General features: G+C 46.1%; 1 protein-coding gene across 1 annotated transcript; it reads right to left on the reverse strand.

Annotated features, from left to right (window-relative positions):
• Positions 1-226: 226 nt before the first annotated feature.
• On the reverse strand, positions 227-27,975 carry Msrb2 (methionine sulfoxide reductase B2). The gene is made up of 6 exons (XM_051151270.1): positions 27,860-27,975; positions 22,920-23,020; positions 16,406-16,482; positions 5,979-6,126; positions 4,716-4,865; positions 227-284 (listed from the first exon to the last, which is right to left on the reverse strand). The coding sequence occupies exons 1-5, from the start codon at positions 27,954-27,956 to the stop codon at positions 4,761-4,763; spliced, it is 528 nt and encodes a 175-aa protein (XP_051007227.1). The 5' UTR covers positions 27,957-27,975; the 3' UTR covers positions 227-284; positions 4,716-4,760.

Raw genomic sequence — 27,975 nt, forward strand, 5'->3', positions numbered from 1 at the left:
CGGAAGACAGAGAACTGGGCAGAGATGCGTTCCTGTCTAGGGATGGCAGTTTAAACATTGACCCAAGACTGGCAAATGTGTTAGGTTCATGTGAAAATGGCCATCTTGGTGGGTCTATACGGAGATCTGCCTTTCTATTTACAACATAGGGCCAGGATCCGGTCACGGCTGGCTTAGTTCCTGCCCAGAGACGGTTTCTTCTCCTTTGCTGTTCACGCTCCTCGGCCCGATGCCACCTCAGCCTCATTGCTTTCATTTCCCTGCTCTTATGTTTGTGGGATGCTCTGCGGAGAAAAGAATGAGAGAAGAAAATGAGTGAGTTGCCTGGATGCCGACTGGAAGGATCGATCTTCTCAGTACCAGTAAGATTCTCTTTCTGCCCCATTGATACCCAAGTGTTAGGCCCACCGACAGGAGGTTATCCAAGGGAAGCAGGAGAGGAGCCGGCACAAACTCATCTCCTTTTCCAAAGCTGTACTCAGTCTTGGATCTAACCGTAGCCTTGAGAACACCGTTCTTCTCACCAAGTCCATACATCTCAACGAAATCAGACCCATTTCTGAACTGATCTCGAAAACGCAATGTCTTGCTTTTCCCCAAACACAAACTGCCTAACCCAGTTCCTACCTGCTAGGAGGCTTCTGTGGTCTTCTGCCTCGATGCTGGCTCAGAAACCACGGAATTGCCTACCTTTGGCAGTAACCTCTGAAACCACGGGCCCAAACAAACCTTCCCACTTTTAAATTACTCCTCTCAGGTCACAGCTGTGGAAAGAGTGACGCGGCGGGCATTCGCCTAGGCACTCCAGCTCTTCAGCCGCTATTCTCTCTGGCCAGGGGGCTTCTTGCTGAGCCGCCAGTCCTGAGCTAAGGGGCCATGCTCAGAGAAGCACGTTCTCTGGAGAAGGCATCACGATGTATTCTAAAGTTAATGAGGCACTAATGAACGGCTGAGAGCTGCCTTGCAAATACTTAAGGCGCCGCCGCCGATGAGTCTGAGAGCTGGGGAAAGCGAACAGGATGCTCCGGGCAGAGAAGCGCGCCCGCGCCTGTGAAATCAATCACGCAGCCGTGTTTATATTGCAAAATGTAGGAAATAGATTATTTTAATTGCTAATTGTTCTCAAGACCCCTACCAGGATATTTTTAAAAACGTGGCCTAAATGTTCTCCTTGACAGGCACAGTGAAGGAATTACAGTCCATTCAGCTGCTGACATGCTGCTGATTGAAATACAAAGAAGGGTAATCAGGGTTGTTGGTTTTTTTCTTGTGGCTTTTAACATTTACAAAGAAAATGATTTCAAGGGGTATACCGTCGAAAGACATACGTCTGTAAACAGTTACCAATCAGCCAAATACTCCCATTACTGGAAATACCCCCTCTCCTTCTCCTCTCTCGCCAGCCCCTACACCCCATAATCAGCATCGAAAGGCAGCATGAATAATTCTTTTGTTCCTGACTCCGAGGGAAGAGGATGAAGGGTTAGATGCTAAGACCAGGACCATATCTGGGATAGCTTCACAGACACAAACCTGTCACCACCCAGCTCTAGAAGGAAGTAGGATATTCTAGAAGATGAAGATGAGGGGAGCACGGGCCAGGAAGTAGTGGGGCTGCTAGTACCTAATTCTTTGTCCAGGCCACATCCCTCCTGCTCCTGAGAACAGGGCTGGAGAACTCAGAGTGGGCTTTAAGGCAGGCAGAAGTCTCGAGAGAGGGAAGAAGTAGCATGAGCTTGTCGGCCACTTATTCTTTGTAGATTTCCCTCACCTTTGCACTCTTAAAAACATGGTCTTTGGGAAGACTGTTAGAAACGGGATGGAGCTAGCTGTGAAAGGAGAGAAGACAAGGAGGGTGAAAGAAGGGACGAAATATGACCGAAGTATATTATGTGCATGTGTGAAAATGTCAAAATGAAATCTGTCACTTTGAACAAGTAACATTGGCCACTAAAGAGTCCATGCCCTGGAGTCCTGAAGTGTCTAATGGAACACTTTGGAATGTCACCTTGGGACAGATTAAGAATCTTGAGGTCACTGACCAGTGACCGCATGTGGCATGGTTACAGTAAGACCCGCAGCCATTGGGATCTCCTCCTCCTCCTCCTTCTTCTTTTCTTCTTCTTCTCTTCCTCTTCCTCCTCCTCTTCCTCCTCCTCTTCCTCCTCCTCTACCTCTTCCTACTCCTCCTTCTTCTTTTGGTTTTTTGAGATAGGGTTTCTCTGTGTAGCCTTGGCAATCCTGGACTCGGTGGATAGGAGCACTAGCTGCCCAGCAGGAGGCCCTGAGCTCAGATCTCAGCAACCATATTAAAAGCTGTGTGTGGCCATATATACATCTGTAATCTGGATGTTGTGTGGGAAAGACAGGGAGCAACCGCTGTGGCTTGTTGAATGCAATCCTAGCTGCAGGTTCAGGGAGAGACTCTGCTTCAGGGGAATAAGGAGGAGATGCTAGAGCTGGACACGGGATGTCCCTCTGGCTCTGCACACACGTGTGAGCAGATGTATCATACACATGTATACCACCCACCCACACACACACAAACACGTGAAGAGTAAAAGGCATGGAATTTAAAGAAAGAGGAATAAGCAGGGGAAATATGTAGGCCAATATACATTAAAGTTATAAGTGTAAATTTATAAATTAATCTTACATATTGATAATAATCAGAGTGTTATATGATTTGGTGGCTTGAATAAAAATGGCCCTCACAGGCTCAGAGGGAGTGGCGCTATTTGAAAGGATTTGGACTTGTGGCCTTGTTGGAATAGGTGTGGCCTTGTCTGAGGAAGTGTGTCACTCAGAGTGGGCTTCCGGGTTGCCAGTGCATAAGCCAGGCCCAATGTCTCTCTCTTCCTGCTGCCTATGGATCCAGATATAGAACTCTCAGCTGCTTCTCTCTTCCCGCTGTCTTCGGATCCGGATGCAGAACTCTCAGCTGCCTCTCTAGCACCACGTCTGCCTCTGTTCTGCCATGTTCACCACCATGATGATAATGGACGAAGCCAATGAAACTGTAAGCCAGCCCCAGTGAAATGCTTCCTTTTATAAGAGTTGCGGTGGTCACGGCATCTCTTCACAGCAGCAGAGCACTAAGACACATGATGAAAAGTCACTTGCTGCCAAGCCTGAGGACCCATCTTCAATTCCCCAGAGCCACATGGCAAAGGGAGAGAACCAATGCCAGCATGTTGACCTCTGACCTCCGTGTGTACCCCAAGGCATATGAGTGGCCACATCTTTCCAAATACTGAACAACTATAATTTAAAATATATTGTTGCTAAAATTCCTTTCCAGAGACGAAAAAACAACATCTAGCCCTTCTCCTAAGGTCTCAATGATATACCAAAATTTATTCTGGGCATCCTTACAGAGCATAGGAGAGATGCCACCTCCAGAGGCATATGCATTCCTCCCTCAAAAGCTTCACCAAGAAGTTTTTACCTGGCGGGGACCATGGCTTCCACAGCAGTGTGGATGGAGCACTCCCTCCCCTCCTGTGACCTGGAACTCCGCCCCCTCTTCCCCCCCCCCCATCAGCCATGTGCAGTTTAGATATACAACAGGGAGGGAGAGGCACTCAGGTGACCCTCCTGAGCCTCCCCACTCCTCTGGGATCATTCCAGGAGGGATGACCTGCTCCACGTGGGCACAACTGTACGTTCCAAGATCACCATCTTGGCTCTGAGGTTAGTCCTTCACAGCATGGGTAAAAACTCAAGTTACATGGCATTGGTAACACGTGTATGTAAAGTCAAGTCAAGTTACGTGGCAATGGTACCCTGTGCATATAAAGTCAAGTTACGTGGCAATGGTAGCAAAAGCAATGGTAATAGCATCTGGGTTAGCAGTCTTTTAGAATCTGCGTTCTCGTTCACGTTCTTTTAGAAGCCAAAAGAAGTGCATGAGGATAGATAGTGAATGAAATGTCAAATAACATACAACAGATTGGTAAGAAGAAAATGGGGCAACTAAGTTTCCAGCAACACAAAAAGAACGATCTAAATACTTTTCCTAACAAATAATCCAAGATTCCCCATTTGTAAAACATCTGTGTGGTTATTGTACTGGTGTGTCCAATTGCTATGTCTTTTTTTTTTTTTTTTTTTTTTGGCATTTTGATTTAGAGTCATGTTCATAAAACAGCAAATTAACAGACTGAGACAAAGAGTAAACACCAGTCTTGTTTTTGTATTTGAATATTTTGAAGTTTACTGTTGGAGCAAAGGATACCAAGAGAGTGTTATTCGTAATCATGGAAGTCGACTCAACTCACACGGACCCCCCTTGTGAGTTGTAAAGTTGAGCCAGTGAAACTTTTGATGAGAAGCCACAGGTGTCACCCATCACTGGGTGTGTTTCCCTTCCTCCTCTTCTGTACTGGGATCTCACATCCCTTGCCTTCCTCTCTCTCCCTTGACCTCTCACCTGTGCACATCTATGATGGAAGTAACTGACTGGACAATTCTAGTTCCCTTCAGGTGCGGTGCTTTGGGGACCCTCGTCAGCCCACAACCTGAGGAAAGCCTGCAGGGGCCCCACCCTGTGGTCCCACCCAAAGCTGTGGCAGCCAGCTGAAATTCCACAGCCCAGGTGGTGGGGGGCAGGTCGAGCTGGTTTTAGGTGACTAAGAAGCCTTAGCTCCCCTGCTGCCAGTCACGACCTTCACCTACAGCAACAGGAAATAAAGCGAGGCATCCGTCTGAATTACTGAGGTTCCACGAGGACGGGCTGAGCACGAGCCTCCAGGAGACGCTCACTGCTTGCTTGGTTTGAATTTCAGGGCCACACTGTTGATGCAAAACCTTTGGCCAGTGGGCTTGGGTCCATCAGGAAACACATGGCCAAGGTGCGCTTCGCACTGCAGGAGAGAGACAGCACTTTTGTCACTCTCCAGGAAAACAGCCCCACGTGGCCCACCATACTCCAGAGCCTGGCAGCTAGGAAACAGGGTCTTTTTCATGAAAATTTGGTTCAAAAATGGACAAATGGATATACTTCCCCCAGGGACCATGCGGGCACATGGTTAAACTGAGGCCTTGACTTGCTCATCCATCAAATGGGAATAATACTAAAGGAGCCATTATGAAGGCAAACACACACAAGGCGGGTAAGCATTAATACAATCTGGGAGAGCTGTTCTTTTCTTTCTTTTTTTTACAATTAAGAGTTTATGTTCTTTTAAGCAATTTTTATTTATGTATTATTTATACAGTGCTCTGCCTGCATGTAGGCCTGCAGGCCAGAAGAGGGTATTAGATCACATTATAGATGGTTGTGAGCCACCATGTGCTTGCTGGGAATTGAATTCAAGACCTCTGGAAGAGCAGTCTTAACCTCTTAACCTCTGAGCCGCCTCTCCAGCCCGGGGTGAGCCTTTCTTCCTGCAGACAAAACTTAGCCCTTTTCATTTGCTAGCTTTGTCGTCTTGTAAAACTCATGCCTCAGGAAAACGTGAGCGCCGAAGAATATAAAAGTGAATTTTCCTTGGGCTGGCAAGACGACTCGGCAGATAAAAAAAGCACTTGAGCTACAAGCCTGAAACCCGAGTTAACCTCAAGAACTCATGATAGAAGGAGAAAACTGACTCCTGAGAGCTGTCCGCCTACCTCCTCACATGTTGCCATGATGCTGTGTGTGCACATGCACACACACAATAATAATAATACTCATAACAACAACAGCAACAACAATGAAATTCAAAGCCAAGTTTTCTGGATTGATCTGAACTCCTCCTCCCTCCAGGCTCCCAGAAGGAGTCTCTGCCTGTTGGTGGCATGCTTCCAAGCAGGAAGGAGGTGGAGAGACGCCACCTTCATCTTCAGTGCCTGGTGGGATGGGAGAGAGGCATCACAAGTGTGGGTTCGAGTCCAGTGCATTTTGATGACAAAGTACCCCATGGAAGAGCAAGAGAGGCACCCAGGAAAGGACAGCTCTTTCCTTTCAGAGGAAACAAAGCAAAACCAAACATCACCTGCTTGCAGACCACCTCCGTGCGAGCACACCCTAAGGAAGAGTCCAGACGTCTCAGGATTCCTGTGTGACTTTCATCTGAGCCTGCTGTGCCATAAGCCTCAGAAAACGAAGGCCAGCCCGTGCCGGAACAGTACTTCTTCTCAGAGCTGTGGGAGACAATGCAGAGCCACAGCGTTAGAAGACAGTGCAGACCCACAGTGTTAGAAGCCAGTGCAGACCCACAGCGTTAGAAGACAGTGCAGACCTACAGTGTTTGTTCAAAGACACGCAGACCTGCAGCCATTAGACCGTTGGGTGTTGGCTTAACAGGAGCTTCTTAGGCCCCATCCCTTTGTTCTGAGCAGGACCTGACTCCCATTCCTTCCGCCAGATCCCAAGCCGGGCTTCATGAATAGTCAGTGCCAGGGAAGTACTCCTGCATTCCCTTTGCTGTGCAGCATATTGTCTGGCCATAGTGAAATGAAGTCTTGTTCCCTGAATGCCAATGGCTTCTTTCTCTATAACTGGCCTAAAAGAGCTAAACAGACTAAGGCCATGTGGACTCATTTGCATATGAGGAACCACAGATCAAGTCCATGTACTCCAAAGGCAGAAAAGGAAGAAATCCAAAAGGAAGAACAGTGGTGGGTGAGGTCTGCGTGAGGAGGCTCATCAGTGTAAGATGGGAAACAGTAGCCGTTTGTAGCAATGGAAGCTTCTAGTATAGGAACACAGGCTGCCAGTTCTGGAGAAGGAGAGCTCTGCATGCCAGGTAGAAGAGTGAAGGTGGGCAAGCCACTCAGTCTCCTCACTGGGCACAGCAGCACCTTCCCTGCAGGGATCCTTTGAGGAGGTCAAGAGACTGCTCTGTGGAGCCAGGTGGGCCCTCGGCTGAGGCATGTGGTAGGTGCTTGTGAGCACTCATCAGGATTACTGTCATCAGTCAATTAGCCTGGCACTCCCGGTAATCATGGAGAAAGCCTGATGCTGGGGGTAGTTTCCTGAGGAGGAAGGATGCTAATTGCTGGAGTGAGCCAAGGGGCTGAAGGGAGGCGGCAAGAGGACTACTGGAGACCTGATTCTAGAACACCTCAACCTCGAGACAAGCCTGTAGCTCAGTGGCAGAGCATTTGCCTGGCCCACACAAGGTCCTGGGTTTGACTCCCAGCATCATCTCGAAAAGGAGATTTAAAGTTTCACCATCTTAGAACTCATACAGGAAAGTGACTGTAAACAACATCAGGAAAATAAATAAAATTATAAATGGCATAGCTACCTAAGAAAGAAAAGATTTGAAGGTAAGCCTTGCCTAAAGCTGAACAGACAAGAAATGAGCTGGAAAGAATCAAAGCCCTAACTCTGCCGAACACGCAGCCTCATCAGAAATGTGGCCAGGTGACAGGAGCTCAAACAGTTTGGACTCAGGACTCCTCTGTGCCCCCAAAGTATTAAGGGTCCCTGAATACTTCAGTATAGGTTACAAATAACAACATTTAGCAAGTTAGAAACATGACTTGGAATTTTAAAATGTGTACTACAGTCCTTTCTTTCTTTTCTCTTTTTTCTTTTTCTTTTCTCTTCTTTTCTTTTTCTCTCTCTCTCTCTCTCTCTCTCTCTTTTTTTAGATAGTTGCATTATGTAACCCAAGATGGCCTTGAGCTCATAATCTCCCTGCCTCATCTTTTCTAGTGCTGGGACACAGGCACAAGTCACCATGCCTGATTTATACTGATTTTTAAAATTAACAAATTCTTGCCAGGTAGTAGTGGCGCACACCTTTAATCCCAGCACTCAGAAGGCAGAGGCAAGTTGATCCCTTTGTAAGAGTCCTTCCTGGTCTACAAAGTGAGTTCCAGAACAGCCAGGGCTACACAGAGAAACCCTGTTTAAAAACAAAAACAAAAACAAAAACCAACAACAAGAAATAATAAATTCTTTATATGTTAACAGAATATTTTTGTGACAATCATATTTTCTAAATTGAACCAGGCACTTTAGGAGAAGGGTTGTGTTATTCCCCAAATATTTTCATTCTCTATTTAAAAAAACAAACCCTATCTGTGTCTCTGCTTTCACTCTGCCTCGAGATTGTTCTAACTCAACTATATTATGAAGAGGGGGCTGGGTGGGGCATGGCACGATGGCAGAGGGTCACTTAGCACGCAGAAGGTGTGGCCTTCAAGCTTTAGCACCTCACTGCTCCCCTAGAAATATCCCAAGAAGCCCCGGGGTTTCTTTTTGAAAAAAAAAAATCTCTGAAATGATAGCTTGACTTCCAAACGGTCTTGGTGTGAAGCCACACTCTGTGTCCTTAAGGCGTTACTTGATCCTCCGATGCCACCAACTTATGTTGTTTGGGGCAACAGTGCCAAGATGGCATCACAAGGTTGTTAGGGGGGAAAAAATTACTGAGGTGTTTTGGTACATGGTATGTTTAGAATAGTGTCTGATATGGTGCTCTAACATGGAGGCAAAAGAGAAAGAGAACAATTTACCATGTGGGAGAAGAAAGAAGGGAGGGAAGGAGGGAGGGAGGGAGGGAGGGAGGGAGGAAGGGGGAGAAAGACTGAGAGAACAATTTACCTAAGTACTTCCCCTTAGGAAACAGTATTCTAAGTACCCTTTACCCTCTCCCCACCCCAGCATCATATGCACTACTAACCATTAAAGGGATTTTGATAGCGAGTAATGGATGCAATAAAGCCTTTCCTAAATCGACAAATGAATCTAAGGCTAATAAAAAGTCATATGGGCTTTATGGGAAACAATAAACCTTTACTGATGGAATTGGCAAAAACTTAGAGATTTTACCAAGTAATATAAGGCCAAGATATATCATCTAAGACCAACAGTGTCAGTATTAAGGCAAACTGGAAAGCCCAAAGCACATCTTTAATTGATTAGCAGGTTACACGGCTCCACCTCACAAACTGAAGCCACTCTGGACCATATACTCTGAGAGAGCTTTTGTGCCTTTCTTTCTTTCTTTCTCTCTCTCTTTCTTTCTTTCTTTTCTTCTTCTTTTTTTGCATTTGCTTTTGGGTTTGTTCTCCCATGATTATTTTCTCCTCATTTCAAGATATTCCACAGCCCTCACCCCACAAGCAACAGCACAAGCAGTGGTTAATCAGTGATAATTCTAAATGCAACTGTACAAACACTCCCATTCATTTCTGACATGAGGTTTTAAACAATATTACTTTGTTACTTAAGACATGCAGGACATCAGGGTGAAAAAAATATATATATATTTATATCAGGCTTCCAAATGTTCTTATTTTTAAGACTTATGACCATAAAACACATAATCTTGAAATAGTTTTTTTTTTTTTTTTTTTTTTTTTTAGATAAGGTCTCACTCTGTAACCCAGTCTGGTAATTCAAAATCTAGATCCTCCTGCCTCAGCTTCCTGGTCATTGGGATTGCAGATGTGCCCCACCACTCCCGGCAACAATACAATTTAATAAACCCTTCCAGAGGCAGCTTGTGGGAGAGAGCAGGCTCTGTAGGAGAGCGGTGGCATGCTTGAAAGTGTTGTTGGCTTGGCAACCCTCACCTCAGTTCTCAGACTAGTGGAGGCAGCAGTGCACCACAGATAGGTACCACTCACTGCCATGAGAGGGACAGGCAGAGCTTTGCCAGACATGGCTGGGGACCAGGCTCTGGAAAGGGAGCTCGTGGACAGATGTACCTTTTAGAGTTTGGTAGTGTCTTACTAGGGACCCACGGCCTGAGATCCAAAAGGCTGCCAGCAGAAGGTAAAGACGCTAAGGTTAAAAGCATCGTCTATGTGGCTTACAGAGACTTGGATAATAAAGTGTGGCCTAGTGTGAGGCTGGTAGCTATGGAATCCTGGGTAAGCCAGCTAAGCTTTCCAGGCCTCGGTTCCTCACATGAGGCGAGAAGGCCACTGATGTCTGCTGAAAGTCAGAGTGGACACAGCCAACAGTTTGGTAGGTGGTGCCTTTAGTGCTGACACACTTCCAGTTCCTGTGGCACATGAGCTCAGCACCAGCACTTACTAGAGGGGTGACACCTGGGGTCTGGATACAGTTTCAATTAAGGGTGAAAGTTTATTGCTATGTGGCAGTGCCGAGAGGCACTGGGTCTAAGGAGAAGATAGTGAAATTCTCCCAGGCCCGAATTAGCTAACAAGAGAGTTGGTTGGTTGGTAAAACAGGGCTACAAAGGTTTTGTTCATTCCCAAGTGCTTGCTCGCCCTTTGGCCTTCTCACTGTTTTGAAATAGCACCAAGCCCTCACTGGAACCCAAGAGGATGTGGCTGGCACCATCCCTTCGGACTTCACAGCTTCCTGAGGCCTGGCCCAAAATAAACTTCTCAATAATGCAACCCAAATCAGGTGTTCTGTCTCATTAACACAATGGAAACGGACACAAGGATGCTGAGCAAGTTCCTCACAGACTCCAAGCACCAATTTCCACATCCGTTGCATGGACACATACAGCTCCTCATTGCAAGCTGACAGCTTGCGTTGTACTGAACCCAGTGCTTGGGGCAAGTGTCCAAGTGGCTGGACAGATGGCTCAGCAGCCAAAACACATACTTCTCTCTCAGACCACCTATACTGAGAAGCACAGAACCAGCAGTAACTCCAAGGGGTTGGGCACATTCTTCTGGTTGTTGTGGTTAATATAAAACATGGCGAATGTTTATTATTAGCCTTATTTTATATTAACCAAAACAAATAGCACCCAATGTTGGGCACCATTACGTTGCTGTCAATTTAATGGTATGGCCTAATAATGTTTATTATTAGGCCTATAATTTTTCTGGTGGTATCTAACCTGCTATCCTAATCAATAAAGACACAGATACCTGATAGGTTTTAGAACAGCCTTATTTTACCTGGGGCACGGCAGATAGTAGTAGCTCCTAAGCTATCTTTACCTCCCAGGCCCCCATATCATGGCATCTGCTCTAATAGGTTGTACTTGGCCTACCTCCCATCTATGATTGCAAAATACTTGCTAATGTTCACTATCTGAGCCATTTTCCTCCACCTGCACCGCCTACCCAGCCATGCAGTCCTCTGCACACTACTGCATCTTGGCTGCTCTGCTGTTTCCTTCCTCTTTCATACCTGTCAGCTCCTTCCCAAGATCCTCCTGTTCCCAGGTCCCTGGAACCTTCGCCACGCCTACCTTCCTCCGGCCCTGCCCAGGTATGGGCTTTTTATTCATCAAACAGGAATAATTTCTCAGACAAGTTTTACACAACAAGGAGAGGTATACGTGAGAATGTGCTGTCTGGGCAGCAACTAGATCTTGGGAGCTAGTAATTAGCATAATAATACACATCACAAACCCCAACATCTGGTCTCTGTGAGTGAGTCCTGTACTAAGGTGCTCACACAAATACACATACAGAGAATTTTTTTAAATATATAGAAAGTTAAAAAAAAATATTTTCTAAAAAGATAAGAGTTCAGAAAAGCCAATGACCTCTGTCACATACATAGCCACATGGGCTTCGACATTTTTGGGTGGCATCGACATTGTGGGGATGCTCAGGCCCAGGGAAGGTGCGAAGGCAAGTGAGTCACGTCACGTTAGCCTCCTAGGGTGTCGTTAGGGAATTAGAGTGAAGTGGTTGGAATGCTCTTCTAGTTTTGAAGGCTGAAAGTCCAAAATCAAGATCTCAACAGAGCCATGTCCCCTAGACCCTAGGAAGCGCTCTGTTCCTCTGCCCGGCTTCTGGAAGTGGCTGGCAAAACTTGGCGCTGCTCCAGCCCTTGTGTCATTGTCATGTGGCAGTCCCCTCTGTGGTCCTACTTCCCTTCCTCTTATCAGAACACCAGTTGCCATTGGATCAAAGGAACATCTAATTTTGGTGTAACTTGATTGTTCTGAAATCTGTCTTCAGTGGCCCTCTTTGCACCTAAGGTCGCAGCTCCTGGAGACAAAGGCTGCAACATGTCTTCCTAAGAGACATAGTGCTCTAGCTGGCTCTTCTGTTGCTGTGATAAAATTCTCTGACAAAAAGCAACACAGGGAGTAAAAGGATTTATTTCATCTTACAACTCCCAGGTCACAATCTGTCGTGGAAGGAATCCGGGGTCAGAACCATGGAGGAAGAAACGCTGCTCACCTCTTGGTTTCTCTGTGCTCACAATCCATTCTTCTGTGACCCAGGACCACCTGCCCACGGTTGCTACTAGCCAGACGACAGTGGGCTGGGTCCTCCCACATCAATCATCATCACAAACGTGTCTGATGTAAGCAATTAAAGCTCCTTCTTGCCACATGGCTCTTAGGTCGGATCAAATCAACACTAAATAGCTAACCAGGCCACACAGTTCAACCCTTTAAGTATGTGAATAAAAATAAATAAATAAATAAATAAAAGAACTGGCCCAAGGCACTCAACCAGCCTATCAGCTTTATCTCCTTCACTAAATAAAAATGTCTGGGCCAATAGGAAGCACTTACACGCTGAACTGTGTGCTGACACAATAACAGGAACTTGGAAGAGAAAACAAAGTCAAATACAGTATATTTTTTCAAGAAGGCTTTGTGGAGAAACCCAGGCCCTAAGGAGCTTAAGTCAGCACACAGTAGGGGTGAGCGCATCCCAGAGAGTGCACAGTATGACCACCAGCCTGCAGGTGGCAGCTGAAGAAGCCAGGGTTCCTGAATTTATCTCCTAATTTCTCTAAGATTCGGTTTTCGTTGGCAAAGCTTTCACTTCATTCTGACTCTACTCAAACATTTGCAGGAACGGCATTTTTGTATCCCTGCTTCCTATAAAAGAACCTTGAGACTAGAAATAAAGAGGTAATATGAGCGAGAAAACAAGACATACTCCTGACACTATCTGTCTGAATGGTAAGGGTTTCTCTCTAAGAATACACTATTGTTGGTGTGTCCTGAGTGCTCAGTAGGTGTTACGCCTTGCTATGCTGTGTTAATCTGTTAGCTCATAAGGCAGTTAACTCTCCCAAAAGCCCTTTGAACGGGGTACCTTGTATTCTCATTTTACAGAACTGGGGGCCTTGTAGTCTCATTTTATAGGTAAATGAGAAAACCAAGGCAGAGTGACATTAAGAAACTTACTCCAAGTTACCCAACAATGGAACTGAAACAGACACCTAGACAGCCACTACCACCCTCTTATAAAGGAAATCTCTTCACAATGTGTGTTCCAGAGCGAGAATGATAGCCAGAGGTGGTTTGATTTGGGTGTTAAAGGCTCCTCCAAAGCCCACCTGTTGAAGGCTTGCCTTGTTGAAGGCAAGAGTGGAAATGTCAAAAGATGGAGGCCAGGAGCAAGGTCTTCAGGTCACGTGGGAGCATGGCTCTGAGGGGGATTGTGGAAGCCTGCCTCTTTCGTCTGCCTCCCCTTTGCTGAGAGAGAGAGAGAGAGAGAGAGAGAGAGAGAGAGAGAGAGAGAGAGAGAGAGAGAGAGAGAGAGAGAGAGAGAGAGAGAGAGAGAGAGAACCTCCAAGGTTGTGAGCCCAAATAACCTTCTTATTTATAAATGATTAGCTCTTGTGGTTATTATGATAAGAGGAAGCTAGGTGGATATATTTTTATTTTATTCATCAGCAAGAAAATGGAGCAAAACCTCAAAAGTTCTTTTAAAAAAAGGAAGCTACATTAAAAACTGAAATGACTGAAATAACATAGGTTCATGAACAACTGCCAGCTCAGTGAACTAAGTGCTTGGTAAACAGGCGTCCAGAATACTGACTATGGATTTGGGCTGTTTCACTGTGACTTAAGGTTGGTCACATAAACATCTTAATTTGAACTATGCTAATACAATAGCCACTGGCCACATGTGGCCCTTAAGCTTAAATTTGCTAAAACTGTAATCTTAACAGTGGCAGCTTGTCAGCAGCCCTGGCTGTACTCTGGAGCTTCTGTAGAGATCTCTCTAGAGGAAGAGCCTGTCCTTCACCACAGCAAGCTCTGATGGCTTCACTCTGCTCTCCCTGCTCCTGTCTTTGTTTCTTTATTTTTTGTTTGTTTTCGAGACAGGGTTTCTCTGTGTAGCCTTGGCTATCCTGGAGTCACTTTGTAGACCAGACTGGCCTTGAACTCAAGAGATCCACCTGCCTGTGCCTCCCTGAGTGCTGGGATTACAGGCGTGTGCCACCGTGCCCGGCTTGCTCCCCTGTTTTTCTGTGCAGTAGCTGAGCCTGTGTGGTGAGGGGAAAGGGGCATTGGCTGGTGGGAAGGCCTGCTCTAGAGATACACAGAAACCAAGACACCAGCTGAGTCAACAGAACCTTGGTCATTAGACATTAGAAATGCATTCTCACCAGGATGATTTCTCATCTTCCAAGCTGATAAAACAAGACTCCTGTCCAGCAGCTACATAGTAAGAATTTTGTCTTACATCTACAAGTCCCTCCAGCTGAAAGCAAGCTGGTCCTCCTAATGTCTTGACGGAGATGATGGGGAAGAGAGAACTAATTGTTCTGAAACCTGAGTCTCGCGTTTTTAACACTGCAATTCTGTATGCTACATGTTTGGTTCTTTCTGCCACTTTCCGGCACATACAACTCCTAAAATTTGTATAATCTTCAAAAGGACAGTATCTTTCTGTAGTATAGTACCCTAACTGATGGGTAGCAGCCCGTAGTTAGATGCAGGATAGGGACTTGTCACCAAAGCATGACTAGAGTGCTGGGATTTTCTGTCCCGCCCCCAACATATAGGAAAGGGAGCTGAGAACTCATGGCCACAGTTTTGGAATGAAGTCTCCATAAGACCCAAAAGAACAGGGTCTGGTGACTTTCTGGGTAACTGACCACATGGAAGTTTCTAGAGAACTTTCCCAGAGAGGGCATGGAACCCAGTACCCTTCCCTCACACTCATTCTATTTATCTCTTCAATTGTATCTTTCATAATAGTGACACCCTTCCAGTAAACTGGTCAACATGATTGCCTCCCTGAGTTCTGAGTGCTACTGAGGAGAAGCAGGGAACACAGGGGAGCGTGGAAAGCCTGACTGAGAGCTGCTCGGTCAGGAGCACAGGTCACAACCAGGAGAGTATGCCTCACATCGGAAGTAGAGTATAGGATGTGGGGCCTGAGCCGGCCACCTGTGCAATCTGCCTCTGTCTCCAAGTAAACAGGGTCAGTCCTGAACTAAGAGAGAGGGTGCCCCTAGCCTGCATCTGCTGCAGAACTGGCTGCTTGCTAGTGGAGAAAAGGCCTCAGGGCTCTTGATGTCAGGGATGCAAAGATGGCTCAGTGGCTGAAAGCGGGTGATGTTCTTGCAGAAGACACAGTTTGGTTGGCAGTATCTATGTCAGACAGTTACAATAGCCTTAACTCCAGCTGCACACACACACACACACACACACACACACACACACACACACACACACACATGGATATACATACAATTAAAAATAAAATAAATTAAAAATAAACAAAAACAAAACAAAGAAACCGCTTGAGAACCCAGAAGTCTGTGTTCTGGTCTTCCCAGCGCTCCTGGGCAGGTGGATGACAGTGGGCCCCTCCAAACAGTTTCTCTGCAGCACCCATGTGTCTGGGCCGCAGCCTGGCCTCCTGAGCATAAAGGAAAATCAATCCTAATCACGCCTGTCCTTGCGGAAGGTCTGGTTTCCTAATGTAGTTCGCATTAGCAGCCGGCTGGCCAAAAAGCCAGGCTGCTGAAAGCCCAAAGGACAGAACGAGGCTCTGCCTAATGGAAGATTCGCAGAGCTGGCTTGATTTATATTTTATTCTAAACCAATTTAAGGTTGATGCAAAAGAAAGGAAAACATCTTTGAAGTTCTGAAAAACAAGACTTCAAAGATGTTTTCTTTCTTCTTCCTTGAATCTACTTTTTTAAAAAGACTATTTCCTGCATATCTAAACAAAAAAAAAAAAAAAGCCTTTGTTGAAAGATTTTAGATGCTGATTGACTTAAAAGAGGCTTTGAAATCAAGGGACAATTAAATTTACTTTTAGCTACGTAGAAGAGGGCACGGTGCTCGCTTCTGTCAAGCACTGTGGGGCATCAGGCCTCATAAAAGTCTGCCTTGCTAAATTAAATTATAAACCCATTTTCCCTGGGAGAGGTATAGTTTTAATCATATGGCCAAGCAAATACTATTAGGGTTTTGATTTCTTTAAATACTTTTCCCTCTAAAAAATTCTAATGGCTTTATCATGAAGTCCCCATCAGAATTTTGTTTTCTCTCTCTTAGAGATACATAAAGGAAGAACATTGGCTGAGAAGCTTTGTCAGCTGCATTAAATGTCAGAAAAAAGCAAGACAGATAAATATTGTCCATGAACAGCTCTCCTCCCAGCAGTAATAACCGAGGACAAAGGCAGTTAATGGTTCCCTGAGGGCTGGTGCATCTCAGTGGTAGCATACAGGAGGTCCTTGTGTTTAGTCTTCAGCACCAAAATTAAGATACTTCAAGAGCATTTATGTATCTAAGATTCCAGATCTTACCTGAAGAGTGGGCTATCACAGCATACACAGTGGTACATCCCTGTCTCTTTGTTGTTCAGATATATCCCACTGAAAGGCTGAAAGTAAAGAAGAAAGAAATGACTATGGGGTGATAGAGCGAGTCTAAACCCAAGACTGAAGCTGAGGGTGTGGCTGGCTCAGAGCTTAAGTGTTTGCTTAGTGTGTGTGAGGCCTTAGGTTCAATCTCCACCACTATCAAGAAATAAATAACCAACGAAACATAAACAATAAAGTCTCAATCAAGGAATTATACTAATTTGACAAAGTGCAAGTATCAGCAGAGAAAAACTGCAGCCAGTTAAGGAAGCAGCTGGCAAGCTTCTTTACAGCCTGGCCTTTATCACACCAAATATTCAAATTGTGACATTAATAATGCTTTGTGTTTATGTACCACCTTTCATCCAAGACCATCAAAGTTCCCAGGAAAGCCATGAGCACCCGTCCCATCCTCAGCCAGCCTGGAAGATTTCACTCTCTCATTTCAAAAGAGCTAAAACAACAGGCGTCTAAGCACCTGTCTAAGACACTTTGAACTCTCTAATTAAAGGTGGAATACAAAGGGCTGGCAGTGCAGCTTAGTGGTGGAGTACTTCCCTTGCATGCTCAGACCCTGAGATAGATCCCTGATGGGATGGGGGCAGGGAGAGGGTGAGGGAGGGAGCAAGAGAAAGGGAGGGAAAACATAAATACATCAAAAGCATCGAATTTGAGGCTGTGCCTTTAACACATCGTGTGGTGTCAACACCATGTGGAGTCAGCCAGTGTTAAATGATGGGCCAGGGCCCCTGGTTATCATGTAGATGAAAGTGCTGCATCCACAGGAGTTAAAAGACTGTAGGTTTTCCAGGAGAACTAAAGCTCCGAATGAATACAGTTCACATCTGACGCCCTCTTCTGGCCTCCTTGGGCACCTGCATACACATGGTGCACATAAATTCATGCAGGAACCCTCCCCCCAATCCTCCCCTTCCACGTGTGCACACACATGTGCTACACACATATCTCTCTCTCTCTCTCTTTCTCTCTCTCTCTCTCACACACACACACACACACACACACACACACACACACACACAAATAATCTTTAAAACCTTTTGTCAAATTCCCTTATCATCTCCTCAGACAACAAAATTAAAAAAGAGAGTTTGTACACGCTAACTGTAAAAGCCATGTTATCGTGGCAAGCATTACATGACCACACAGGTGACAGGACTCAAAGAATAGAAGGCTGCCTGAGCTGCCAAGGAATACGCTTTTCTGTCTCTGCAGATTTACCAACTCAAAAATTCCCCATAGTCCTAACTGCATTTAAAAAGAGAAAAGCTTCTTGGGAAACATGTTCAAAGCCACCTACTAGGTCTGCCAGATGAGCACACTTGGGTGCTGTCTCCCTTCAAAAGCTCTAAACTTAAAGTCTGGCTTGGTGGCACATGGCCATAGCAATAGCACTGGGGAGGCTGAGGCAGGAGGATCATGAGTTCAAGACCGGCCTGAACTACACAGCCAGACCTTATTACCTGAAAAGCAAGTAAATAAATAATGTGATAATACAGTTAGCCACAGAAGTCTAGTGAGCTGTTCCTTCTGTGACTCCTGACATGAGCATTGTGGACACCCTTGTCATGAACGCTCATTAGAAAGCCCTGGCCATAGAAATCAGGCAGCCTACAAAATGCAAGATATAAATTCATTGTTATAAGAGCCAGGGAGTTGCTATAACAGTAAGAAAATGCATAATCCAAATGGACAGGGCTGATTACTGCAACCACATCCTGCCATGGCGTCTCCTTGCTCTGCCCCGCCTGACTTCTAATGTCTCCGCATTGACTCCTTGATGTAGTCCAAGCCCTTTCATATATTAGGAACAAATTCAGCTTTTATTGTAACTGCTTGTTCTAGTATTTACTGATAATTTGCTGATAATTTACTGATAATTGGTGCTAGACTGGGTGCCAATGTTGCAAAAGGGAAAAATTAACTCAAAAGTTAGTTATCTTCCCCAAATTAAAACCAAAGTTTTTGTACTGCCCCGATGACAAGGAACTGTGAGTAGACAGTCACACTTTGTGATGACAGCCGTGAGAGAGACTAACACAGGCAGGGCCCTTACTTGGAAGCAGGGTATCATTATAATTTGCATTAGTAAAATGGCTGATAGGTGCCGATTATGGAAAAACACCAATCACTACTGAGTTCAGCTTTTAAAGAATGGGTGAGAGTTGAGCAGATGGAGATGCAAACTGCTTCAGAGAGGGAGGACATTCAGATAATGACAGCACTGGGCAGTCAGGAGAGGCCAGGTCATGCTAGGCTGTGAGCATACGGTGATAAGGAACGTATATGTGGCCCTGCTGAACGTGGGGTTGGAGAGAGGGTCACTGCAAACTTGTTCATTGGATGTGCTCCTGATTGGAGGGGTGGTGCCTACTGCCAGTCTGAGGGAAAGAGAGAAAGAGAGAAAGGAGGAGGAGAGACAGAAAACAACCATACACACACACACACACACACACACACACACACACACACACACACACACAAAATGACCGGAAGGGCAAAGAGAGATCAGGAACAAGAGAGAAGAGGTTAGGGGATGCTGATCATTAACTCAGGCATGGGTGGTGCTGCTGCTCCAACAGGGAACTGAAAAAGAAAGGAGGGAGGGAGGGGGGGAAGGGAGGAAAGGAGGGGGAAAGGGGAGGAGGGATGATTCAGAAGCCAGAATTAAAATGCCTGCTTGCACAGGGGAAGGGAACAGAGCAGAGGCAGAATGAAATTCTAGACACCCCCTGCCCTGAGATTTGAGGTCTGTCTGGACCACTGGCAGTCCCCTCTTCTTTAATTTTGTTAGTGCTGGAGGCAGAGGACATATTGGAAAGAGATGGCTGCAGGTGATCTCATACACAACTATTCCAAGAGGATGGGTCATGGCCGATGAAAACTAACAAAAGGAGGTGAGGAGCCACTGGGCTGGTGGCCGTGAGGACACAATGAGGCCTGTGGGAAAAGAACGACATCACCTTTGGTGAGGCCGTAGCCACCAGGAAGGCACATGCGTGTAGGTTGCCTCACGCAGAGGCTGCTGGGTCCTGACTGCTTTCTGAGCTCAGGGTGTCTTCAGTAGCCTCAGTGAGAAACCTCAGGGCTGGTCCTCCTCCCGGGGCTCAAAGCATGTAGATCAGATCCGGAGGAGGGCAGAGAAGGACCGGAGAAACTCCTCTTCTGAAGACACCTGACTCACCCTTGGTTATTACTCAGCCAGGGTTAAAATTCTTTCAGTGGCTGCAAGCACTACTAACATACCACTACTACCTGGAAACACACACACACACACACACACACCTGAACTTTAATTAGGAGTCTCCAACCAGGAGGCTTTGGGAGTGTCCCTTCCCTTAGACTAACGAAGCTGGCTGATGCTTACAGCTCTGCACAGCTCTAAAAACTTGAATGTGGAGCCAGAGCAATGGGAAGGGGTTTATAAATTAGTTAAAATGATGAATGATGCTCTGTAGGCTCAATTTCTTAACCAAGATATTTTATTACAACTTACTAACCAAGCGTACGTCACTTATAACCCGACTAACCAAAACAATAGGAAAAGAGGATTAAAGAATAACAAAACTGTTAGGATGTCAGTTCTGAGGAACGATTCTCCTGGCATAATCAGCAGGATTTCTTCTGCTGGAACCTGGAGTAACCAGAACCTGGAACCTCAGCAGGAGCTGGAGCCCCGAAGCCTTCCCTCGAGTGGTTCTCTCTAGGAGTGTCTTGAAGTGGAGCGATGAACAGCCAAAACTATCCAAAGTCTCCAAAGGCCCTGCCTCCATTTATATATCTCCTCCCAGAGTTTGTTCACAGGATCTTTTCAGCTGGCAACAATCAAGCTCCCGCACAAGGCGGTTGGTCTTCTAGTGGATTAACCTCACCTGTCCTTTCACAAGACCGTTCCGATCCCACACTTAGGATCCTAAAAAGACAGGTTTATCCCTCTTTCAATGCTCCTCTTGTAAAAAGGGCCAAGTATAAAGGATATGGTACCATCCGTTTCAGAAGCCCATGGATTTATTCTCCTAAACATCTGGCATACTGTCTCCAGCCACACCAAAACCAGCTTGGCTATTTACCTGAGAAGAATCAGGCTTAGAACATTCTGGGATTACAGTTGCTCAGAGCATCATACTTGGTTCCCCCATGCTGTCAACAACAATGAGAAATAGTCTCACTCCCATTACAGGAAGTTGAATGAAAATATAACTTCAAAACACTTTCACAAGAATCTGTAAGGACCGGCCAGCCTGTCTGGTGACTGTGGCATCAGAGAAACTAAGCCAGTGACCATGTCCAAAGCTACCTACACTTTGCCTGAGTACCAATAGGCAAATACATTGGACACAACACTGAAGAGCCACTATACTGGGGCCTGTTCATGGGGTCTACTTAAAAAGGAAAGCGTCAACACGTATATTTGCCTACCTATCTACATATGTGTCTATCTATCATCTGAATATCTATGTATATCTTTTCATCTATTTCTCTGTCCCCCCCCCTCTCTGTGTGCTGACGTGGACTGTCCCTGACCCTCTTGCTCATTTGTGGGTCCCTTTTCTTCCTACTAGGTTGCCTTGTTCAAACTTTTATGTGATGGCATGTGCTTGGTCTTATTGTGGGTTGTTCTGCCGTGTTTTGTTGGTGTCCCTGAGAGGCCTGTTCTTTTCTGAAGGGAAGCAGAGTGGGGGTGGATCGAGGAAAGAGGAGAAGTTGGGGGGAAAGGTTTGGGGTAAGGAAGGCAGGGGAAAACTGCAGTCAGACTGTAATACATGAGAGAAGAATTTAAAATAAAAGAAAAAAGGGAGGGGGGAAAAAGGAAAGCATCTCACAGGAACAGCTCAATAGTCGAACTGCAGTGGCTGCATTTGTGCCTGAGACCACTAATTGTGAGCTACGGTGCCAGTACAATGCTGTTGTCTGAGGAAATGAATGGAAGCCGAGACTGTCCCGTGCAGTTGGGGATTTCAGCCTCTGACACGCAACACCTGCCAACTTCTCTGCCAGGTACCATAGCAGGTACCAGGAAACAGAACATGGAGGCGCTGCTATGGGGAAAGACACAACCTAGGCTTGGGTAGAAAAAAAGGCTCCAGGGTAAAGTGATTTAGGCTGAGTTAAAAATATGGTCTAAGGGGCTGAAGAGATGGCTCAGAGTTCAATTCCCAGCAACCACATGGTGGCTCACAAGCATCTATAATGAGATCCTTGTGTCCTCTTCTGGTAGCAGGCACACATGCAGGCAGAATACTGAATGAATGAATGAATGAATGAATGAATGAATGAATGAATGAAAATGTGGTCTGGGGGTGATTGGAGACATAGCTCAGCTGTTAAGAGCATTTGCTTGCTCGTCCAGAGGACCTAAGTTCGGTTCCAAGAACCCACATCAGTGGCAACTCACGATAGTCTGTAATTCCAGCTCCAGGAGATTTCCATGCCGTCTCAGGACTCTGAGGGCACCCACACACATGTTGCACACACACACACACACACACACACACACACACACACGTGTGTGTGTGTGTATGTACATATATATGTATGTGTATATGTGTGTGTATGTATGTGTATGTATGTGTATGTGTGTGTGTATGTATGTGTGTGTATGTATGTGTGTGTGTATGTATGTGTATGTGTGTGTATGTATGTATGTGTATGTGTGCATATAGATGCACATACACATTATATACATCCATACACATGCACATATAGTAAATCCTAAAAAGAAGGTATGAATTAATTATGAGGGCAAATGGCTGAGAGAAAGGAACCCAAGTTTAAGATTTTATTTATTTATTTTGTTTATGAGTGCTCTCCTTGCATGTACACCTGCAGGCCAGATGAGGGCATCAGATCACATTATAGATGGTTCTGAGCCACCATGTGGTTGCTGGGAGTTGAACTCAGGACCTCTGGAGAAGCAGCCAGTGCTCTTAGCCTCCGAGCCATCTTTCCAACCCTGATACAAGGGCTTTAAAGGGAAGAAAACAGAACAATTACTTTTGAGTGGACATCTAGGCCCTAATGCAGGGAGCCAGAGACAACATGGCTGCATCTGAGGGTGGAGGGCAAGTAGGGACCACTGCTGGGAGGACCCGGTTAACATTTAAATGCTGTGCTTTTTCTTTGAGAGCAATGGTAAGCTTCTGAGTGAGTCTGGGCTGGGAGGTTCTCAAAAGGCCCCTTTGGGGAGGGAGAGAGAAGTAGTAGAGCCAGGTGGATTGAGAGTGTTAGCCTGGTCAGCAGGGACAGGGCGGTGGAGCTTGGAGAAGGATGAAAAGAGGATTCTGGTTTGTGTGAAGGGGTGGAAACCGATGGCCTGACGGAGAGACTGCTGGCTGGAGGCCCTCCAGAGTGTCGTACATATGTGAGGGCCTTCAGGCATCTCTACTCTGCCCTCCCTCCCTCGGGACTTCTTATGAGAACAGTGAGGTTGTCCGCTTACCGCTTCGGTTCCCTTCTCTCTGGTGACGTAGAACTGCTCAGGTGTCAGTTTCTTCTGCCAGTCAGCCTTGCTCAGAGAGAGCTTGGACCGTGTAAGAGACCCTGCATTGTTAAGTAAGGCATTTGTTTGATTAACATAAAGAGTTGCCCTGCCCCAGTTTTGGTTTTCACTATCACCCGGGGGAATAATGCCAGCTCTTTCTCCCAGCTGTGACTTCATTCTTCCCAAGAAGCAGAAGGCACAGACACGGCAAGCCTCCCCCATTTCATTAACAAGAAACAAGCAGTGAATAGAGAGCCAGTGATCTCTGGTCCTCCTGGGGCACAGACTGCCCCTCCCCCAAGAGGTGGCTCCAATAGGAAATACTACCAAACAAATTCTCCCCAGGCACCTCACAGTGAAAATGCACTTTTTTTTCTTTCTTCCTTCCTTTCTTCCTTCCTTCCTTCCTTCTTTTCTTTCTTTCTTTCTTTTTTCCTTCTTTTTTTAAGACAGAGTTTCTCTTGTAGCCCTGAAACTCACTCTGTAGACCAGGCTGTCCTCGAATTCACTGAGAACCACCTGCCTCTGCCTCCCTAGTGCTGAGATGGGTGTGCCACCACCACCACGCAGCTGAAAATGGATTCTTCCTCCCATTTCTGCTTTTAAAACTTTCAAGTCTTTATTGGTTTAGTTTTTCTCATGTAGCACATAATATCCCCCTTCGCAGTAGGGTCCATCAGTCTTACATTTCCTGACCCTTCTGGGATCTGCTGGTTAGTCATGTGACTTTGAAAAAGCTTTTCATGTCCAGTTTCTTTTTTGTAATTAAAAAAAAAAAAAAAAGAAAAGGAAAAAAAAAAACTAAAAAAAAAAAAAAAAAAAAAAGCAGTCAGAGTAATGGATTTCATTATGGCTCTCCATACGTATGCTGTTTTTGTTGCTGCGCTTCTTTCATTCTCCTCCACCCCCCTCTCCCTGCTCCCGCCACTCCACTACCCTCCTTTTCCTTGCACACATGCTCTGTTACCCTTCCCCTGATTTTCTTTTAAGACCTCTCCTCAGCTCCACATCTCTCTTCTACTTTTATGACCTATATCTTAACACAAATTAAAAATACATGACTAAACTAGAGGAGTGTGGCATAAAAGAGGAAATGTGAAGTGTCTGCCTTTCCTGGTCTGGGATGCTATAATAAATGATTTCACGTCCCATTGATTTGCTTGCAAATACCATGATTTCATTTTCTTTAGAGCTGAAGCAACTCGCTTGCCTGTATGTCCTGCAACGGCTAAGAAATTCTGGTCCATGATAGGCATCCATTTTGACACCTAAGAACCATTTGTCTCTGTCTCAAGTTCCTAAAAGATAAATTTCTGACAACCCTGACTCCTTGAACCCGCCCCTACCACCAACTCAAAAATGTGCAGCAGTGACCATCTTTATGTTATGATAGGATTGAGTCCTGGTTTTGGCTTTGTAACTTGTTTTTGCAGATACTCAAGGAATTCTTATGATGTTTCACCTTTAACAGCTGAAGGTTTCCTTCCCCTACCTATGGGCAGCGTGTCTCTGACATGGATTAAAGCCTGTGGCCCTGCTAGCAGTTTTAATAAATTGCTTAATTATTATCTGAATTTGAGTCTGGTGGTCTTTTTTGTGTGTGTGTTCATCCACTCAGCAACAGCACCATACTTTCCTGACTTGCTGGACATCTAGGCTGGTTCGGGGTCTTAGCTACTGTGAATCATGCAGCAATAAACTATTTCTGAAGCAGGACTCGGAACCCTCTAGGTATGTGCCCAAGAGTGGTGCAGATGGGCCACATGCTGTTTCCATCAGGACCAGCTGGGGGCAAAGAGGGACTGGGTAGAGATGGTCTTTGAGGAAGGAGTTAATAAGCGTCTCTCCCTAGCTATTTGGGTTTGGCTGTTGTTATTCTTAGTGTGTGTGTGTGTGTGTGTGTGTGTGTGTGTGTGTGTGTGTTTGTTCCCCCCCTCCCCCCGCACACACACACAGGGTTTCTCTGTGTAGCCTTGGCTGTCCTTCACTCGCTTTCTAGACCAGGCTGATCTTGAACTCAGAGCTCCTCCCACCTCTGCCCCCTCAAGGTATCTTCAGTTTTGTCTGTTACAGAGGTCTGCACTTTAAACATTTTCTTGCACAGCGATCCCTATTGTATGTATACACCCCCAAAGTAAATCTGTGATCTGCTCTACTCTATTGTCTGTTTGGTTTGAGATAAGGTCTTGGGAAGGTCAAGATGCCTCACACCCACCTAGGCTGGCTTGACCTGACACTTCATGCTCCACTTTTAACTATTACTGTGCCTCAGGGTTTCTATCCATATTTTGTTCCCCTTTCTCCTGCTCACCCTGACATACATCTTATCCTTTTTATAGGGACACGTGTTCCCAAAGCATCAAGAACAAGATGGGTAGAATGCCTTTTAAGATGGCAGAAAGCTGTCCTAGTTAGGGTTTGTATTGCGGTAATAAAACACCCTGACCCAAAGCTTGGGAGTAAGGGGCGTATTTCATCTCCCACCTCTCAGGTTGCACTCCATCACTGAGGAGAATCAGGATGGGGAACTCAGTGCAGGAAACTGGAGGCAGCCCTGATGCAGAGGTGGTAGAGAAACGCAGCTTACAGGCTTGCTCTTCATGGCTTACTCAGCTTGCTTTTCCTTCACATCCCAGGGCCACCTGGTCAGGAATGAGTTGCCCCCCCCCCACCTCCATCATCAAGCATGAAAATACCCTTACAGATTCGCCCGCAGGTAGTCTAATGGTGTTTCTCCAATTGAAGTTCCACTTCTCACATAACTCTAGCTGTGTCAATTTAACAGTAATCAAAACGGCAACAAAACAAAACAAATCATGCCCAGCCAGGACAAAAGACTAATTCGGATAATAAACATTTCCATTGCTCAACATTGAAAGGAGTTTATAATCGGTCAAGCACTTCAACTCACAAATAAGAAAAGACAGACTCAAATGATGACTAAACCTGCCTGGGGGAGGAGGGCAGGCCATGTCTGTACTAGGCTTCCTTTTGTCTTCCTACTGCAGCCTTGGAGGTTGGTTTCTTTTAGATGTATTCATTTTTATTTGTTTATTATTTATGTTGATGTGTGCATGTCTGTGGGAATGTATGTCATGTATGTAGGTGCCAGTAAAAGCCAGAAGAGGACATTAGCCCCCCCCACACACACATACCCAACTGGAGTTATAAATGGATGGGAGCCCCTGATGTGTGTGTACTGTGTGCAGGTCCTCCGCAAGAGCAGGACTCACTGCCGAACCATCACTCCAGTTCCCAGGATGAGCTTCTTACCAAAGATATTGGAAGAGCGGGAGCATGTGCTAGGCCCTAGGCTTCATCTCCTATAGCAGAGGAGGGGTCAGGGCACACAAAAGGGGAGAAAGGAAAGGAGCAAGCCCTGCAAGTGTCTGTCTCCACTGCCACTGCAGCCACGCTGTAGGAACACACAGGGAACTGGGCATCTCTCAGCCAAACCTCTCTCCTTGATCTTTAACCTCTCAGCCTCCCAAATTGTAGGAAATATGAATTGTTTATGCTCCCCCCCCGTAGTATTTGTTATGGATGCCTTCACTCACACATCAAAGCCGTTTACCTTTATGGGATGGGGAGCTGGGACTGGAACTCACACCCACTGACGATCACCTGCTTGTCATTCTTAATGGATATGGGCTGTTGACCTGCACCTTCATGCTTTACTTAAGTATACCTTAACTGATTGGAGCGAGGCCAGTTTCCCATACTGAGAGGAACGCCGTTCCTAAGGACTTTGCACATACAGCTTTGTTCTTCTTTTGAATTATTTCCGTAGAATAAACTCCCAGGAGAGGCTGTCTGGTTAGTCACACAACCCCTGCTCTATACTAGTGTCTGGACAAATTTAATATGGCTGAAGACTCTCAGCTCCCAGCGCTATTCATCAGGCTGGGGTTTTTTTTGTTTGTTTTTTTGTTTTTTTGTTTTTTTGTTTTGCTTTTGTTTTTGTTTTTTGTTTGTTTGTTTTTTGTTTTTTTGTTTTTGTTTTTTTTTTTTTTTTTCAGCACCAAGTTCCTTGAAGTTTCCACTAACATCACCAGGCTATAAGGACCAGTTCCATCCAGCTCAGTAGACTCGCAACAGGGTCTGGCTGAGACATCAGTTAATGTTTCACAGTAGCAGGGCATTTATTTATTGAACACTAAAATTTTAAACCAGCAAGGGTCTAAAATGACTTCCAAATGAATTGACACCCATCAGCACCGTAAGATATAAAACTGGGCTAGAAAGGAGGTCAGGAGAGCAGCTGCCCAGTGCTAAACCACAGGGGCACGAAATGAAACAGAATTACACTTGAGACTCCTCAATGATTCCTACTGCCTCCTCCGTAAGGTGTAAAAAATGCCCCAAATATGAGGGGGAGGCGCTTACCATTCCACCCTCACTCTCTCAGCCAGTAACAATGACTGTGGGAACATAAGACTGATCAGCACACACTTCTCAGGTCATAGATCCACACAACAACCGGATAGAGCGCCACAGCAGGCACCAAGACTGCTGTGGGCCGGTTGGCTGCTCACGCAGGACAGGAGGCTGCTGGCAGTCCGCGGAAATGGGCCATGCAAGGCAAATGACTAACCTCGGCTCAGGAGAGGGCGCGCGAGGTCCAGCTGTTGGCCGCCACTGGGTCCCTGGCCAGTATAACAGATAAACGAACTGTGTGCCGGCATGGGAGAGAATTCGATCCTCACAAGGATCAATGCTCCCCCCTCCGCCCCCCAATACACCGAGTTTACCCACCGCGGTGCTCGACAACTCCCGCGGCAGGGGGCAGCGGGCCGCGGGGGAACGGGCTCTCAGGGCCTCACCGGAGGCTACCACCGGGTCAGCCTGGGCAGTGAAACCGAAAGCCACCAGGCGGCGGCGACTGAAGATCTACCTACCTGCGTCTCCGCCGCCCGACCCGGCGCAACCCCGGACCGGCCGCCCAGCCGCCTCCAGCAAGGGCAGGCCCCGCAGCGCCAGCAGCAGACGCGCCATGACGTTGCCACCAACCGGT

The sequence above is a fragment of the Acomys russatus genome, chromosome 9 (genome assembly GCF_903995435.1).
Source record: "Acomys russatus chromosome 9, mAcoRus1.1, whole genome shotgun sequence".
Lineage (NCBI taxonomy): Eukaryota > Metazoa > Chordata > Mammalia > Rodentia > Muridae > Acomys > Acomys russatus.

Excerpts from the sequence above, each read along its gene's own strand:
- Msrb2 (XM_051151270.1), bottom strand. The coding sequence starts at position 27,956 with ATGGCGCGTCTGCTGCTGGCGCTGCGGGGCCTGCCCTTGCTGGAGGCG. Across the intron at positions 23,021-27,859 it reads GTCGGGCGGCGGAGACGCAG|GGTCTCTTACACGGTCCAAG; the intron begins GTAGGTAGATCT and ends TTAACAATGCAG. Across the intron at positions 6,127-16,405 it reads TGTGATAGCCCACTCTTCAG|CTCTGAGAAGAAGTACTGTT; the intron begins GTAAGATCTGGA and ends TGTCTCCCACAG.